Here is a 15455-nt window from a genome sequence, read left to right on the forward strand (position 1 = left end):
TCTCTCCTAGATTAGTTCAATGACTTCCTGACTGGTCTCTCTGATTTTATCCTTGCCCTAATTTCTACCCCTTACAGTCTCTTTTCTACCCAGCAGCAAGTGTGATCCCATTAAATATGTCACATTTATGTTTCTCCTTTGTTCAGCCCTTGCCCCCATGGCTTCCCAAGTTACTGAGTTTAAAAGCAAAGTCTTAACAGTGGCTTTACAGGATCCTTCACTGTCTGTCCAACTTTGACTACATTTGCTGTTACTCTTTCTCTACTCACTACACTCAGGTTATATTACCCATCTCTTGTCTTTGAAGGATCCAGGAGTGCTCCTGTCTCAGAGCATTAGACTTTGCTGTTCTCTCTGCCTAGAGTACTCTTTCTCCAAATGACTAAGGCTTGATCAATAGTCTTCACATCTTTCCTCAAATGTTACCTTTTTAGGGAGGCCTTCCTTGATTACCCATGTAAAACTGGAATCCTACTCAGCTACTTTGTAGCCTCTAACCTTCTTTCTAGCCTTATTTTTCTCCATTGCATTTTTTACCATCTTGTAACAAATAATTTTACTTACTTGTTGTTATCCATTTCGCCTCTACTAGAAAGTAAACAGATTAAGGGCAAGGGTTTTTATCTGTTTTATTCACTATTGTGTTTCCAGTGCCTAGAATAGGCTCAGAGTAGGTGATCAATAAGTATTTGTTGCAGGAATAAATGAGTGAATTAATATCTTCCTCTTCCCAGTCTAGGAAATTTTCCACTGTACAAATCCATCATTCCCATGATGAAACAAAAATATCTTTGTACATTGTTTTTTATGTACCCATGTACATGTTATTTACATTTATGTTAAGTACACCATAGATTACTTACTAAATCATGCTTTTTTCATACCAAATGTAGTCTTTTAACCTACAGTATAGCTCTTCTACTCACCAAATTCTGATTTGTATTAGAATGTTAAACCTATATGAATTGAATATATAAAAATAATGATGAAGAACTACATTTAAAGTGCCCCTTTGTGGTAAAGGATCTATACTCTAGGAACTACAAAACACTCATGAAAGAAATTGAAAAAGACACAAAAAGATGGAAAAATATTCCATGCTCATGGATCAGAAGAATAAACATTGTTAAAATGTCTATGCTACCCAGAGCAATCTATACCTTCAGTGCCATCCCGACAAAAATTCCAATGACATTTTTCAAAGTGCTGGAACAAACAATCCTAAAATTTGTATGGAATCAGAAAAGACCCCGAATCGCCAAGGAAATGTTGAAAAAGAAAAACAAAGCTGGGGGCATCACGTTGTCCGATTTCAAGCTATATTACAAAGCAGTGATCACCAAGACAGCATAGTACTGGCACAAAAACAGACATATAGACCAATGGAACAGAATAGAGAGCCCAGATATGGACCCTCAACTCTATGGTCAAATAATCTTTGACAGAGCAGGAAAAATCATGCAATGGAAAAAAGACAGTCTCTTCAATAAATGGTGCAGAAGAATGAAACTCGACCATTCTCTAACACCATTCACAAAGATAAACTCAAAGTGGATGAAAGACCTCAATGTGAGACAGGAATCCATCAAAATCCTAGAGGAGAACATAGGCAGTAATCTCTTTGACATCGCCCACAGCAACTTCTTTCAAGATACATCTCCAAAGGCTAGTGAAACAAAAGCAAAAATGAACTTTTGGGACTTCATCAAGATAAAAAGCTTCTGCACAGCAAAGGAAACAGTCAACAAAACAAAGAGGCAACCCACAGAATGGGAGAAGATATTTGCAAATGACACTACAGATAAAGGGCTGGTATCCAAGATCTATAAAGAACTTCTCAAACTCAACACCCAAAAAAATAATCAAGTCAAAAAGTGGGCAGAAGATATGAAAAGACACTTCTCTGAAGAAGACATACAAATAGCTAACAGACACATGAAAAAATGTTCATCATCATTAGCCATCAGGGAAATTCAAATTAAAACCACATTGAGATACCACCTTATACCAGTTAGAATGGCAAAAATGGACAGGGAAAGAAACAACAAATGTTGGAGAGGTTGTGGAGAAAGGGGAACCCTCTTACATTGTTGGTGGGAATGCAAGTTGGTACAGCCACTTTGGAAAACAGTGTGGAGGTTCCTCAAAAATTTAAAAATAGAGCTACCCTATGACCCAGCAATTGCACTCATGGGTATTTACCCCAAAGACACAGATGTAGTGAAAAGAAGGGCCATATGCACCCCAATGTTCATAGCAGCAATGTCGGCAATAGCCAAACTGTGGAAAGAGCCGAGATGCCCTTCAACAGATGAATGGATAAAGAAGATGTGGTCCATATATACAATGGAATATTACTCAGCTATCGGAAAAGATGAATACCCAACTTTTTCATCAACATGGATGGGACTGGAGGAGATTATGCTAAGTGAAATAAGTCAAGCAGAGAAAGTCAATTATCATATGGTTTCACTTATTTGTGGAACATAAGGAACAGCATGGAGGACATTAGGAGAAGGAAGGGAAAAATGGGGGGGGGAATTGGAGGGAGAGATGAACCATGAGAGACTATGGACTCTGAGAAACAAACAGGGTTTTAGAGGGGAGAGGGGAGGGGGGATTGGTTAGCCCGGTGATGGGTATTAAGGAGGGAACGTACTGCATGAAGCACTGGGTGTTATACGAAAACAATGGATCGTGGATCACCACATCAAAAACCAATGATGTATTGTATGGTGACTAACATAACATAATAAAATTAAAAAAAAAAAAGAATATCCACTTAAGATGTAAGGTACACCATGGTGATAATAGTTAATAATACCATATTGTATATTTGAAAGTTGCTAAAAGGGTAGATCTTAAAAGCTTTCATCACAAGAAAAAAATTTTTTAGCTATGTATGATGACAGATGTTAACCATACTGTGGCAATCATTTCACAATATATACAAATATTGAGTCACCTGAAACTAACAGAATGTTATGTCAATTATATCTCAATAAACAAAAAAAGAATATCCATAAAAAAAATAAAGTGCCCCTTTATGGTTACACAAAGGATTGAGTCAGAATATATTTTAGCTGCCAGTAATGGAGACTTGCTTTTAGTCTGCCAGGCATTAGTGTATCTACTGATCCAAGCCATATTTTTATGCATTATGTTTTTTGTTAACTGCCAGCATAGTCCAGACATGTGTCACAAGCATTTAAAGGACACACTGTGATCAATTAGGATACCCTACCTCAATGTGACCTTCATTTTTGCCTAATTATATGTTGATTGCTACTAATCAGCATCGTATTTGAAATGAACAAATTGGTCTGATAGAGGGAGAGAGTAAAGAGCAATTGCTATATTGTATTTTAACAGCTCATTTGTGTCTGGAATGAAATTTGTGATTCTCTTTAACAAACCACTTTTTGCCATTTTTAATTATTTCTTGTATATGTTGCATACACAGCACTTTTAATATGTAGTATACATTGTATGTGTGTGTATTTAGGAATACAGAAATCATCATGGTCCCAACTCAGTAGTTCCTACTGTTATTTAAGGCCTGTGAAAGCATTAGTACTTTCAGTATTCATTTTATAAATCCATTTAAATGTACCCAGTAGGGGAACTAGTGAAGTTATCTTTCAAAGCCATATAATTGTCAAAGTCTAAATGTAAAGTATCTTCCAATATGTTAAAGGTATACTCAGCTTAGCTCCAATCAGAGTGAAATTTTTACATTTGCATTGATGATAACCTTAGCCTTCTTTATAAAAATGTGAGCATTTGGGGGCTTTGAATGTCCCTAAACAGTTCTTTGGCTTTTGTAGAAAGATACCTGTGAAATTTCAATATTTCCTCTAGAGGTGTGTGAGTGAGTGAGTGAGTGTGTGTGTGTGTGTGTGTGTGTGTGAATGCCTATGTATATATGAGAAACTGACAAAGAGAAAATACATATGGAGGCATGAATGTGGAGACAGGTTGTTTGCCTTGTCAGAACTTCTAGAAGAAATTAGGTCACTGCTGCTGCTACTACAAAACAATATTAACTGTGAGATTGGACGTATCCATTTAGTTATCCACCTGCTACTGTGGCTGTGGAGTTGACACCAAATATTTTTGCGTACAGTAGAAACATGACCCAAAGAATGGGAAAGAGATGTCAGCTCAGCAGCGGTGTTTTTACCTAGCTGCCCATGGATTGAGCTAGAATCTGGCCAGTGAGAAGTTAACAAAGTACAGCAGGGAGATGCAGCAAGTCAGAGCTGAGAAGGCTTTCATAAGGAGGAACTGAAGGAGAGAATGTGTAAGGACTGCAACTCTCATGGCTTACTAAGATCTTTGTTTTTGTTTTCAATTACAAACAAAAGCAAAGCCAATAGAGTGTATCTTCTCGGGTTCTGCTTTCTCTCTGTGGAGTTCCTAATTGGATTTCACTCACTCCACAGTGACTCTGTGGACTACTAGCACAATGATCTAGTTTGGCATTAATAGGCCCTCTAAGGTCATTCATGTAAAATAATTGTATTGGTGACCTCTCTGCCTACATTTGGCTGGTAAAAGACTATAATAATGATTGACTGCCACAAATAGCCCCAATTTTGTTAGTTTCTTATAGTAATAAATCCCCAATTATATTTTGAGAATTGTTGAGAATTCACTGGCACTGATAATTATTAGTGACATAAGTTATCAATATTTGGAGCATGTTTAATGACCATTTTATTCATATATAGGAAAGGAAGCAAGACTCTAACCCTGAAAATACATAAACTACACAGACAAAATTAATCTTGCAAATATTAATCTTGCATTATACTCTTATCTACTAACTCAGAAACTAATAAGGAAATATTTTATTAAAAATCCATCATTGTCCTGTGGTAGTGGTCACATGAATCTACACATGATAAAATTGCATAGAACTGCATGTGCGTGCATGCACACACACAAATAAATGAGTGCATGTAAGACTAGTGAAATCTACATAAGGTTATTGGATGGTAACAATATCAATTTTTTGGTTGTAATATTGTTCTGTAATTGTGGAAGTTATTACCATTGGATAAAACTGGGTGGAATACATTATTTCTCACAGCTGCAAGTAGATCTACAGTTTCTCAAAATCAGAAGTTAAAAACAAGTCTGTCATTGTACAACATCTTCTTGTCTTAACACAAATCATTCATCAAAGGGCAAGGAGTAGAGATTGATAACCAGTACATGAAATTTTATTTTTTACATAAATTAGAAAATTGATGTAAATTTCTTAGATGGAAAATAGTGCTTTGCTCTTTATAGTGGTAGATAACTTAGAAGTCTAAACTTACAGCTACTTCCTTGGTTTGTTCAACTCAATTGAGTTCCCACCGCTGTGTTCCTTTTCTTCACAGATCTGTGTCTCCAAGTGCCCAGAAAAATTTTTAACTTACATGGAAATACAGTTTAGGTACAGAACAAACAAACACTATTGGATGTACTACAGCCAGTTCTGCAAATCCCGTTTTGTTAAGCCTGCAAAGGTATGTGTGTTTAAGCTTAAAACTAGAGAAGAATTTAACTTTTGTGTCAATCTCAAGTGCAACATGAGCATTTGTAATAGACAAGCTCCCAAATCATCTAGGAAATGATTATGTATTATTCCATTAAAACACAAAGTTACATAGAAACACACGTGCACCATTTATAGCTTATCATTGTGTAGACTTCAGGTGTTATGCAAGACTCTTAAGTCTGGTAAGTTAGCTTTAACTGTTTCCTGAAACTAACAAATTCTCTACTTGGCTTGATTTTTTTACCATCAAGATCTAGGAGCTAATGTCATTTGATTTTATTAATGTTACCATTTCATTAATGTGATGATGAAGATCCATGGCTACTTAGTAACAAGTAGAATTTTATTTCCAAACCCAATTTGATAATTATTCATTAAAAAAAAAATCCTCAAACCCTACCTAGGTTTGAGACTTATAAAGGAATTCTAAAGCCCCATTATGTTAAATAGTATTAATGGCTTCTAACTTAGAGAAGATGCTGTTTTTCCAGAAAAAATTTTTTTGAAGAATTAGAGACTCAGAATGTGACTAAGACATAGATACACACTTTCAAAGGTGTGTCTTGGCTTCAGTGGGTCTGGTTTTATTATTGTTGATTTGATTGAATTACAGTTAGGACATTTTAGAGCATTTGTCAAATAACTATGTGTGTGTCTGATAATCTTAAAACCACTCTTATTAGGATAGTAATATGAAATAATGAGATAATTATGGAGTTAAATTTTCAAAGGACACAATTTTTATACTGAGAGTAAAAGTTGTCATTACGTAGCCTTTGAAATGTTAACATACTCTTCCTTCCATTTTAGACTGTCACACAAGTCTTACTGGATGATGATTGTCCAATAGCAATTTTTCCAAGCAAACCATGTAAGTGGTTATTACTTATCTTAGAACATACAATCATAAAAAGTTACTCAATTCAGTTCCCTATTTCACTATTGACAAAATTGAAGCCAAGAATAGTTGTATGACTGGTCCCAGAGTTAATTAGAAGGAAGCCAAAGCTAAAGCCCATTCTCCTGCCTCCAGCCAGAGATATTTCCACTGGAGCTCTGGTAGTTTTAGAGTTTTGCTGCATCAACATACACAGAAAAGATTAAAAATTGATTTTAAAAGCCCAGATTGATTATTTGGTGTTCTATGAGCACAGATAAGCACACACAGACATAATCTTGCACACTCACCCCTGAATTCAGCCAAAGAGTATGTTCAGAATTTGCCTGGGGGGTGATGGTAGGAAATAAACTTGTCCTAAAATTTGAAATTTGAAATATTTATATATCTCTTAAAGGAATCAATATTTTATATTTTTAAGATTTATAAATATTATTTAAAGTTTACATAAACTTTGTCTAACTTTTTGAAAAAGAAAATAAAATAATCACTAATTTCCTATTCTTACAAATATAATCCTAACTACAGAGAAACAACTTTACCTAAAGATGCCCATCACAATGCTATTCAGAAGAACCAAAAAGAAAAAAAAAAGGAAAGGAAAAAGAAACACTCTTATGTCCAAGAGCAAGAAAGTGCTTTAAATAAATTATGGTGTATTCATTAAATGAAATATTTTAGAATTATTAAATATAAGTATTATATAGTATAATATTAAATAAAATGCTATATGCATTATAATGATAAGCATATATAAATTAAAATAAAAAAGGCTATTCAAAGAAAAATATTGCAAAGAAATATGCCAAAATAGTATGGATGTTTTGGAGATGACAAAACTGTGGGCATTTCCTCTCTTCTTTTTTTTTTTTTTAAGATTTTATTTATTTATTTGACAGAGAGAGGCAGCGAGAGAGGAAACACAAGCAGGGGGAGTGGGAGAGGGAGAAGCAGGCTTCTCGCGGAGCAGGGAGCCCGATGCGGGGCTCGATCCCAGGACCCTGGGATCATGACCTGAGCCGAAGGCAGACGCTTAACGACTGAGCCACCCAGGCGCCCCTCTCTTCTTTCTTCTTTTTTCTATTGGAGTAGAAAGCCACGTACCATTTTCTATTTGGGTAGAAAGTCAGGTACCATCGAAGTAGCTACCACCAAACACAATGCCTTATGGGCCCCTCTCCCTTTTCTTTGGGTCATTGAGGACCATGAAGTAAAGATGCAAGCAACTGCATTTTGCCAGGAAGCCCTGGGCAACGAGTGTCAGTAGCCAAGAACAATGTTACAAAAAGATGAAAATGAATCCTTAGTCACTGAAGATATAATAGGCATAAGAATATAAGACATCCCTGCCCTTACAAGTATAGTTTGGTTAAATCACACAATATAAAACGTACACTGGGGACACAGAAATGTATAAGGCATAGTCCCTCACAGTACAGTAAAGGAGACATTATGGTAAACATCACAATCAACTTGTATTCATTCCCCCAATAGGTGATTAAGTATACTACTTAATGGAAGAGTATACAGCTAATAAAATTCACTTATTAAATAGTTTATGAAAGGAAATAAGTAATATTAAAAGAAAGAAACAAGGGAAAACCCTGCATTTATTTTATGGTTATGACTCTCAAAAAAATTTCTTGTAGAAGAAAGACTAGAAGGAAATTTATCTAAAATGTTAGAGTTCATTGTGGGTGGTAGGACTATGTATTTTGTTATCTTCCTTCTTATTTTCTTTATTTTCCAAATATATGATGAGCATATTTAGTCATTGGAACTAACTGATTGGATGAAATTGCCCAGAACAAGGTTGGAGGACTCTGTAGGTGGAAACAGTCCTATTTAAGGAGTGGCAAGGGAAAAAACGCACAGAAAAGCTAAAGGGAGGGCAGGAGAGAACTTGGGCATGTAAGCCAAAGGAAGAAGGCAGGGGTTGTCTACTCTATCAAAGACTCAGAAAAGTTAACTCAATTAACAGGAAATATTTACTGAGTTCCACTATGTACCAAGCACTGTGCTAGGTAATGGGTTCAAGTAGGATGATGACTAAAAGATATTTGGAGTTTTTGGCCATTAGGATATTATTGGGATCACTGGGAGGACAAATTCCTTGGAGTGGTGGGGGCAGCATGTGATTGGATTGAGAGGGAATAGGAGCAGCTGGTAGAGACTACTATGTCAAATTTGCCAGGGAAGAACCAGAAGAAGATGAGGAAGATACTGAAGGAATCAGCCATATTTTAAGTGCTACAGAAGATGAAGGTAGGTAGACAGGAGATCATTTTAAGCCCAAAAAGTCAGAAAAGCCTTGGTAAAGACCTATTTCTTCTTTCCCTATATCAACTGCTTTAATATTTTCAAGTTTAAATTCCCTGAAAACCCATGCAAATCTGTGATTCTTCTTGTAAGAAAAAATATAAAAATGATCCACTTCTGATTTCTCTTCCCTCTTGATTTGAAATTGGGGTTTTAAAATACTTTAATAATACAGATTTGTAAAGAGGCAAGGATTCTATTTAAATCAAAATAAGTGCATAGAAGATTGAACAGTGAGGTAGCTCTTCGGAGAAATTATGCTAGTCTACAAAGTGTGGGGCATTTTGATAGCTTTAGAATTTCTGTTTTCAGCCCCTCCAAAACACCAGGTAAATGAGAAAGCTGGGAGACAAATTATTAAGACTTCAAAAATAAAAATTCAGTTGTCCTAGTAGCCTGAAGTTTGAGCTAGTTCTCGTTTCTCAAGGAATTATTCACTAATCTCCAGTTTTCAATGTTTCATTCAAGAAGTATCTTAAGATTTTTTTAATAAGAAAAAGTAGGGGTGCCTGGGTGGCTCAGTCGTTAAGTGTCTGCCTCGGCTCAGGTCATGATCCCAGGGTCTTGGGATCAAGCCCCGCTTCAGGCTCCCTGCTCCTCAGGAAACCTGCTTCTCCCTCTCCCACTCCCCCTGCTTGTGTTCCCTCTCTCGCTGTGTCTCTCTCTGTCAAATAAATAAATAAAATCTTAAAAAAAAAAAAAAAGAAAGAAAAAGTAAACTCAGAGCACCTCGGTGGCTCAGTTGGTTAAGCATCCGTCTTCAGTTTAGGTCATGATCCCTGAGTCCTGGGATCGAGCCCCTCATTGAGCTCTCTGCTCAGCGGGGAGTCAGCTTCTCCCTTTTTTCTGCCCCTCCCCACTGCCGGTGCGCGCGCTCTCTCTCTCTCTCTCTCAAATAAATAAAATCCTAAAAAAAAAAAAGTAAACTCAGTCATACAATAAATGTAACCTTTTTATTAAAATGTTTTTACCATGTGAGATATGTTATCAGTATTATTCTTTTAACACCTGTGCTGTGCATCTTACTTACTGGCTACGTGATGAATATACCATGTGTAAAATAATCAACAAGTTTAGAGTGTATCTTCAGATTGTGATCATATTTGCTTTTTACATGTGTCTTAGAACCATCAGAAAACCTTCTGACCATCAAGTAATGGGCAATTATCATGTTGAGCAGTATGTTTATATATTGTCTAGCAAGAATCTAATTATAAATAACAGAAAGCTTAAGAAAGGGAAAACATTACATAGGAAGAAGTAGAAAAATGTTTACCATAATTTTATTTTTTTACAGTTCTCCAGAGATGTTTCCCTGACTTCACTACTAAAAATGGCACTTTGACAGTAGGAAATAAGACAATATTTGAAGATGGAAGTGGAAAGACAAGAAATGCTGTAGAACTCAGGACAGCTGCAAAGTATGTTTGTTTACCTTCTTATTTTCAGTTTGGATGCATCCTATTACTATACACAAAACGAAAGCTTCCATTAGGTTAAGGGTTATAGAGGAAGAATTATGCATTATTATGAAATATACATGTCACTGTGGATTATCAACAGGTATAGAATTGGGATCTCAGTAAGCATATTGAAAGACCTTAATTTACTTGTTGAATGAACACAATAAAAAGATGCTTTTTAAATCACCATTCAAAAAAATTGACTAAGATAATGAAACTGCCAGATGTCTTAAAGGGAAGAGGGCCTTAAGAAAGGCGAGACAACCTTGGTAATGCTGTTTCAGGACCATATCAGTTTCTATGTACTAACTACAGTAAAGTCAATTTACTGTTTCCTTAGTGTACACATTGTGATGTTTCAGGTTATTGGGAAATACAATTGTCTGGGTGGGTACATTCACATGTGTGCACAAACACCGAGTATCATTGTGTAGCTCAATTGTTGAATTAAAAGTGAAACATAAAAGATATTCTAAAAATGTTTTTCTCTTCCTTGAGTTTAGCAGTCCAAGTAGAATGGTCCTGCATATTTAGAATGTAATAGCAACGTGGATGGATTTCACAAATATAAAGCTATGTGAAAGAAATCACAAAATAATAGTACAAGTGCAGTTCCACTGATAGAAAAATTCAAAACCAAGCACAACTAAATTAAATTACCCTGCGACGCATATGTAAGTGGTAAAACTGAAAAAGAAAACTAGGAAATTATTATCGCAGAAGTCAGGATTGTGGTTACCTTAGGGGAAGGAGGAGGTGTTGTAACTGGGGCACAGGGGGAAAGGGAGAACAATATTGTAGTTACATAGTGCATTCACTTCTGATAATCTGTCAAACTGGACACTAATGATTTGTGCACTTTTCTGTATGTGCCCCATGGTGCCTTCCTGCTACACAGCTGTCAGAGGTTTAGAAAAGGGAATTAAGGATGATGTTCATTCTTGATGCTATGGATTTTGTAAGCTAAAAACTGATCTTATTTAAATTCATTTCTTACAGTGAGATTACTGCAATATTGAGGACATGTCACATACGTTGAAAAGGGATCTGTTCACCATTCTTGAAAGCCACGTTCTCTGTGTAGCTATAGTGGCCTTTGTAGTCTACCAAAGTGACATCTCACATACTGTTATGGCTGGGGAAAGAGTGCCTCTTGATAAATGGTTTCTAAAAATATGTTTTGAATAGCAGCTTGCAAACCCCTTTTATCATAACAAGAACATTTCTGTTTAGTGGTAGTCAAAATAATTGATTTTTTCCTTCTTTGAATTCAGTCGTGTCAATAAAATCCTTGATGCAAGGGCAATTGGAATGAAAGTATTTGAAGACTATGCAACAACTTGGTATTGGATTCTCATGTAAGTGCAAACATTGGTGTTTCTTCTCCAGCCCCATTTTATCCTTGTAGAACGCTTTCTTCAAATTCCCCATTCAGGGCGCCTGGGTGGCTCAGTCGGTTAAGCGTCTGCCTTCGGCTTGGCTCATGACCCAGGGTCCTGGGATCCAGCCCCACATCAGGATTCCGGCTCAGCAGGGAGCCTGCTTCTCCTTCTACCCTTCCCCCCCGCTCCTGATTCTCTCTCTCTCTCTCAAATAAATCTTTTTAAAAAATTCCCCATTCATATTTGTGAATAAAAGGTTGACTCAGTTCCTGTGGCTGAAAAATGGGGCAAAGATATTTGGAAATATACCCAGTGTTACAAAAGTTATAAGAATGTAAATTTGAACTTTATTCATTAAATTCCCAATAAAAGTACTTGTATAAATATACTTCAAGTCATGCAGGGACAACAGCTGTAGTACGTCTGCTTCTTATTGTTATGTTACAGTGGATGCAGTTTTATTTCTCTGGGTCTGTTTTCTCATTTGTCCTTCCCTCTTATTTTTTAACACATCCTTTCCACATAATGTTTGTTATTATCATCACCAAAGGTCACTGTAGTTATGAAGAGCTGAAAAAATATTTGAAAGGAGGAGGAGATTAAAAATTTTTAGCCATAAGGTTTGCATTCCTGAAAGGTAAGGGAAAATGCAATCACTCTACTGGAGTGGGTACCTGTGTTTGATATATTTAAGGCTATTGCTACTATCTGGCTCTATATCACCTTATGCCTTAAAAGCATCTATGGTTCCCTAGTGATCAAAGAGCAAAGAGAAAACTTCTTCAGATAGTTACAAGGCCCTTTACAACCTGGTCCATTTAGTGTCCCAGATTCTTCTCCACCCATGTTACTTGATTGACCCTATATTCTAAACACATCAAATAACACACCCATTCCTAGAGTGTCAAACCCCCATGTTTTTGCACATTCTGTTCTCTTTCCTGGCACATCCTTGCTGTGTCCTGGGCAACTCCATCTCATTATTTAAAATCAACTTTTGGGGAACCTGGGTGGCTCAGTTAGTGAAGCGTCTGCCTTCAGCTCAGGTCATGATCCCGGGGGTCCTGGGATCCAGCGCACATCAGGCTCCCTGCTCAGTGGGGACCCTGCCTCTCCCTGTCCCTCTGCCACTCCCTCCCACTTGTGTGCTTTCTCTCTCTCTCTTTCCTTCTCTCTCTCAAATAAATAAAATCTTAAAAAAAATAAAATAAAATCAGCTTTTGTGTAATTTATGAAGTCTTTCTTGACTTCTCCAGATATAATTACTTTTTCCCTGTGTTCCTCCTACCCACATGCACGTGTGTGCACAAGCGTGCACGCACACAGACACACACACACACACACATGCAGACACCTACACATACACACATACCTGTCATCTACATAGCACCTAGAACTTTATGTTATTTACCTGGCTCTTTTTCTATGATAAACTATGAATTCTTTACCATGGTAACTATGTCTAACTCATCTCTATTTTTGTAACTCCTAGTGTGGTCCTTGGACCATAGAAGATGCATAGAAAATGTGGGTTCAAGGAACAGTTATAAAACCACTAGGGGAACAAGATAGATGTATTTAACTATATGATGCCTAATAAAGTCAAAATTGTGTGTAAAATACCAGTGACTAGTTTGTATAGCTGTAAAACTAGATAGTGTTTTTTGAGATTTTACTCATTTCGATGTTTTGCCTTAAATGCAATAATTATTTTAGTGTGCATCAGTATTTCAGGATCTCTCTCCATAGCACAGATTGTAGTCTATACTTGACAATAGTTAAACTGGTTCCCCTATTGTCAAACTCAAATATCATTAGATAATTTGTACATTTCCTCTTTATTTTGGCTTTTTAACTATTATCTGAAAAAGTATGCATTATGATAGACCTTCCTGTTTACCTCACTCCCAACACACACTGAAACCCTCTCCACCCAGGCATTGCTCACACCACTAGAACATAAACACTCCCTTTATTTTTGACTCTTCTGTTCTCCATCTATCTCATAAATATAAAGCCAAAGACTAATATGCCGTGACTTTATTTATTCAGTTAGAATTTTATGCAGGAATTAAAAACACAGAGAATAAACAGCTATATTTCTTTTCTTCCCCCTGACCTTTTTGAATATTCCTCTTGGACTATGCCATAGAATAATCCTTCAACCATATTGAATATTTAAGCATTAAAGTATCTGTGATGTTAATAGGGAATGACTTCTGGAGTTGAAAGCATAGGCTCTGCAAGGATGTGACCTTAGAAGTTACTTTGATACAATACTGTCATCTATCCAGTGACAGGAATTATTAAGATTTTTTTAAAAAAGATAATACTTGGAGACAATAAGCTCAATAAATGTATCAGGCTATGTTTCTGTTTGGAAACTTGAAAGAGCATTGGAGGTGTCAGTTCTTAATGGAAGCGTCATCCAAATTTCTAATCTTAATGAATTCTGTTTAATGAAATTACCTAGAAAAATCCAATATGGATTTAACCTGGATATATGAGCTGGGGGGAGAAGTATCTCTAGTATTAAAAAAATTTTAAAAATTAAAAAAAAAATTTTTTTTAATTAAAAAATTTGAAAAAAAAAAAAGTCATGCTGCTGACTGCTTGATAAAGTCATATGGCCCAGGAGATACAGAAGCTCTATCATGGCTCCATATAATGGCCTACAGGTCACTGGGGACCTGAAATAGATGTGATGTCAGACATCACAAATTATTAAAGATAATTAGACCATAATAATGACTACAAAATCATGGATTCAGGAACTGTGTGGGGCAATTATTTTTCTTTTCTGCCCTAAGACTGCTCCCTTACTTCTAGATAGTTCTGTTGTATAGGGTTTCCTTCTATTAGTATCATGGATATGTTTTATAATTTATCACTTAGTGAGACGTGTGGAGGGGAAAAAAAATACAGCATGGCAACTGTGGCAGATAGGCCAAAATGGTAGGTTGGAGGAATTGTGTTTTTCTTTGAACTGTGGTTGCTACTGAACTTCTGTTTACCCAGGTACACAAATACTGACTCCGGTACGAAGTTCCCGATGGTCCTACTCTTTCATATGAAAGTCTTAATAGGAACTATTGTTTATACTTTTTAATATTATAAATATTTCTATAGCCAGCTAAAATAAAATAATCTGATAATTATTTTGAATAGAAGATGTTGTCTTGCTGTTAACTTTATGTTATGTTTAACACTCTTGACCCCTGTCTGTTGTATGCTTTTTCCTCTAGTGGCCTGACTATCGCCATGCTCCTTAGTTGGTTGTTTGTGATACTCCTGAGGTTCACAGCTGGATTCCTCTTCTGGGTCTTCATGGTGGGTGTGATTGGAATTATAGGTTATGGTAGGTATTGCCCTTCTTAAAAATCACTAAATATCAAAATAGTCCTTTTCTTTTCAGTTGCCATTATCAATTACCAGGAAGCATTTAACTTGCAGTGAATTTAATTATTTACTTCCCACCCCCAAAGTGTTAAATTGAGAAAAATTATTTAATTTTGCATAAATTATTTCTATAACTTTTATCTTCTTTATCTTGAAAAAAAGTGCTATCAAAATGTTCTACCCTTTTTCCTTACTGACCTTTGGTCCCATGCCTTATGGTTTTTAAGAAGGAGGTAAAAAACACCATTTAGGTTAATGAAAAACATTTCAGAAAACGTATGTTATTCCTTTAACTTTCCTGTCTGATCAAATGCTAGGTTTGTATAGTTACAGAAGTGTGATCTATTTTTCTCTTTCAATTGAGTAATTTTAAGCCGGGTACTGTCAGACTTTCTAATAATTGGCCAGTACTACATAATGAGGCGTCACTCCCTAGAGGCAAG

General features: G+C 36.1%; 1 protein-coding gene across 2 annotated transcripts in view; it reads left to right on the forward strand.

Annotated features, from left to right (window-relative positions):
- The window catches only part of SLC44A5 (solute carrier family 44 member 5), a 350669-nt gene that overhangs the window by 288954 nt on the left and 46260 nt on the right, over window positions 1-15455 (forward strand). For both annotated transcript variants that reach the window (XM_078072903.1, XM_078072904.1), the window contains 5 exons: window positions 5391-5519; window positions 6362-6422; window positions 10066-10189; window positions 11506-11589; window positions 14859-14971. In XM_078072903.1, coding sequence (XP_077929029.1) covers window positions 5391-5519; window positions 6362-6422; window positions 10066-10189; window positions 11506-11589; window positions 14859-14971 — 511 coding nt within the window. The remainder of the gene's footprint in view (window positions 1-5390; window positions 5520-6361; window positions 6423-10065; window positions 10190-11505; window positions 11590-14858; window positions 14972-15455) is intronic.

This window comes from Halichoerus grypus, chromosome 5 (assembly GCF_964656455.1).
Source record: "Halichoerus grypus chromosome 5, mHalGry1.hap1.1, whole genome shotgun sequence".
Taxonomy (NCBI): domain Eukaryota; kingdom Metazoa; phylum Chordata; class Mammalia; order Carnivora; family Phocidae; genus Halichoerus; species Halichoerus grypus.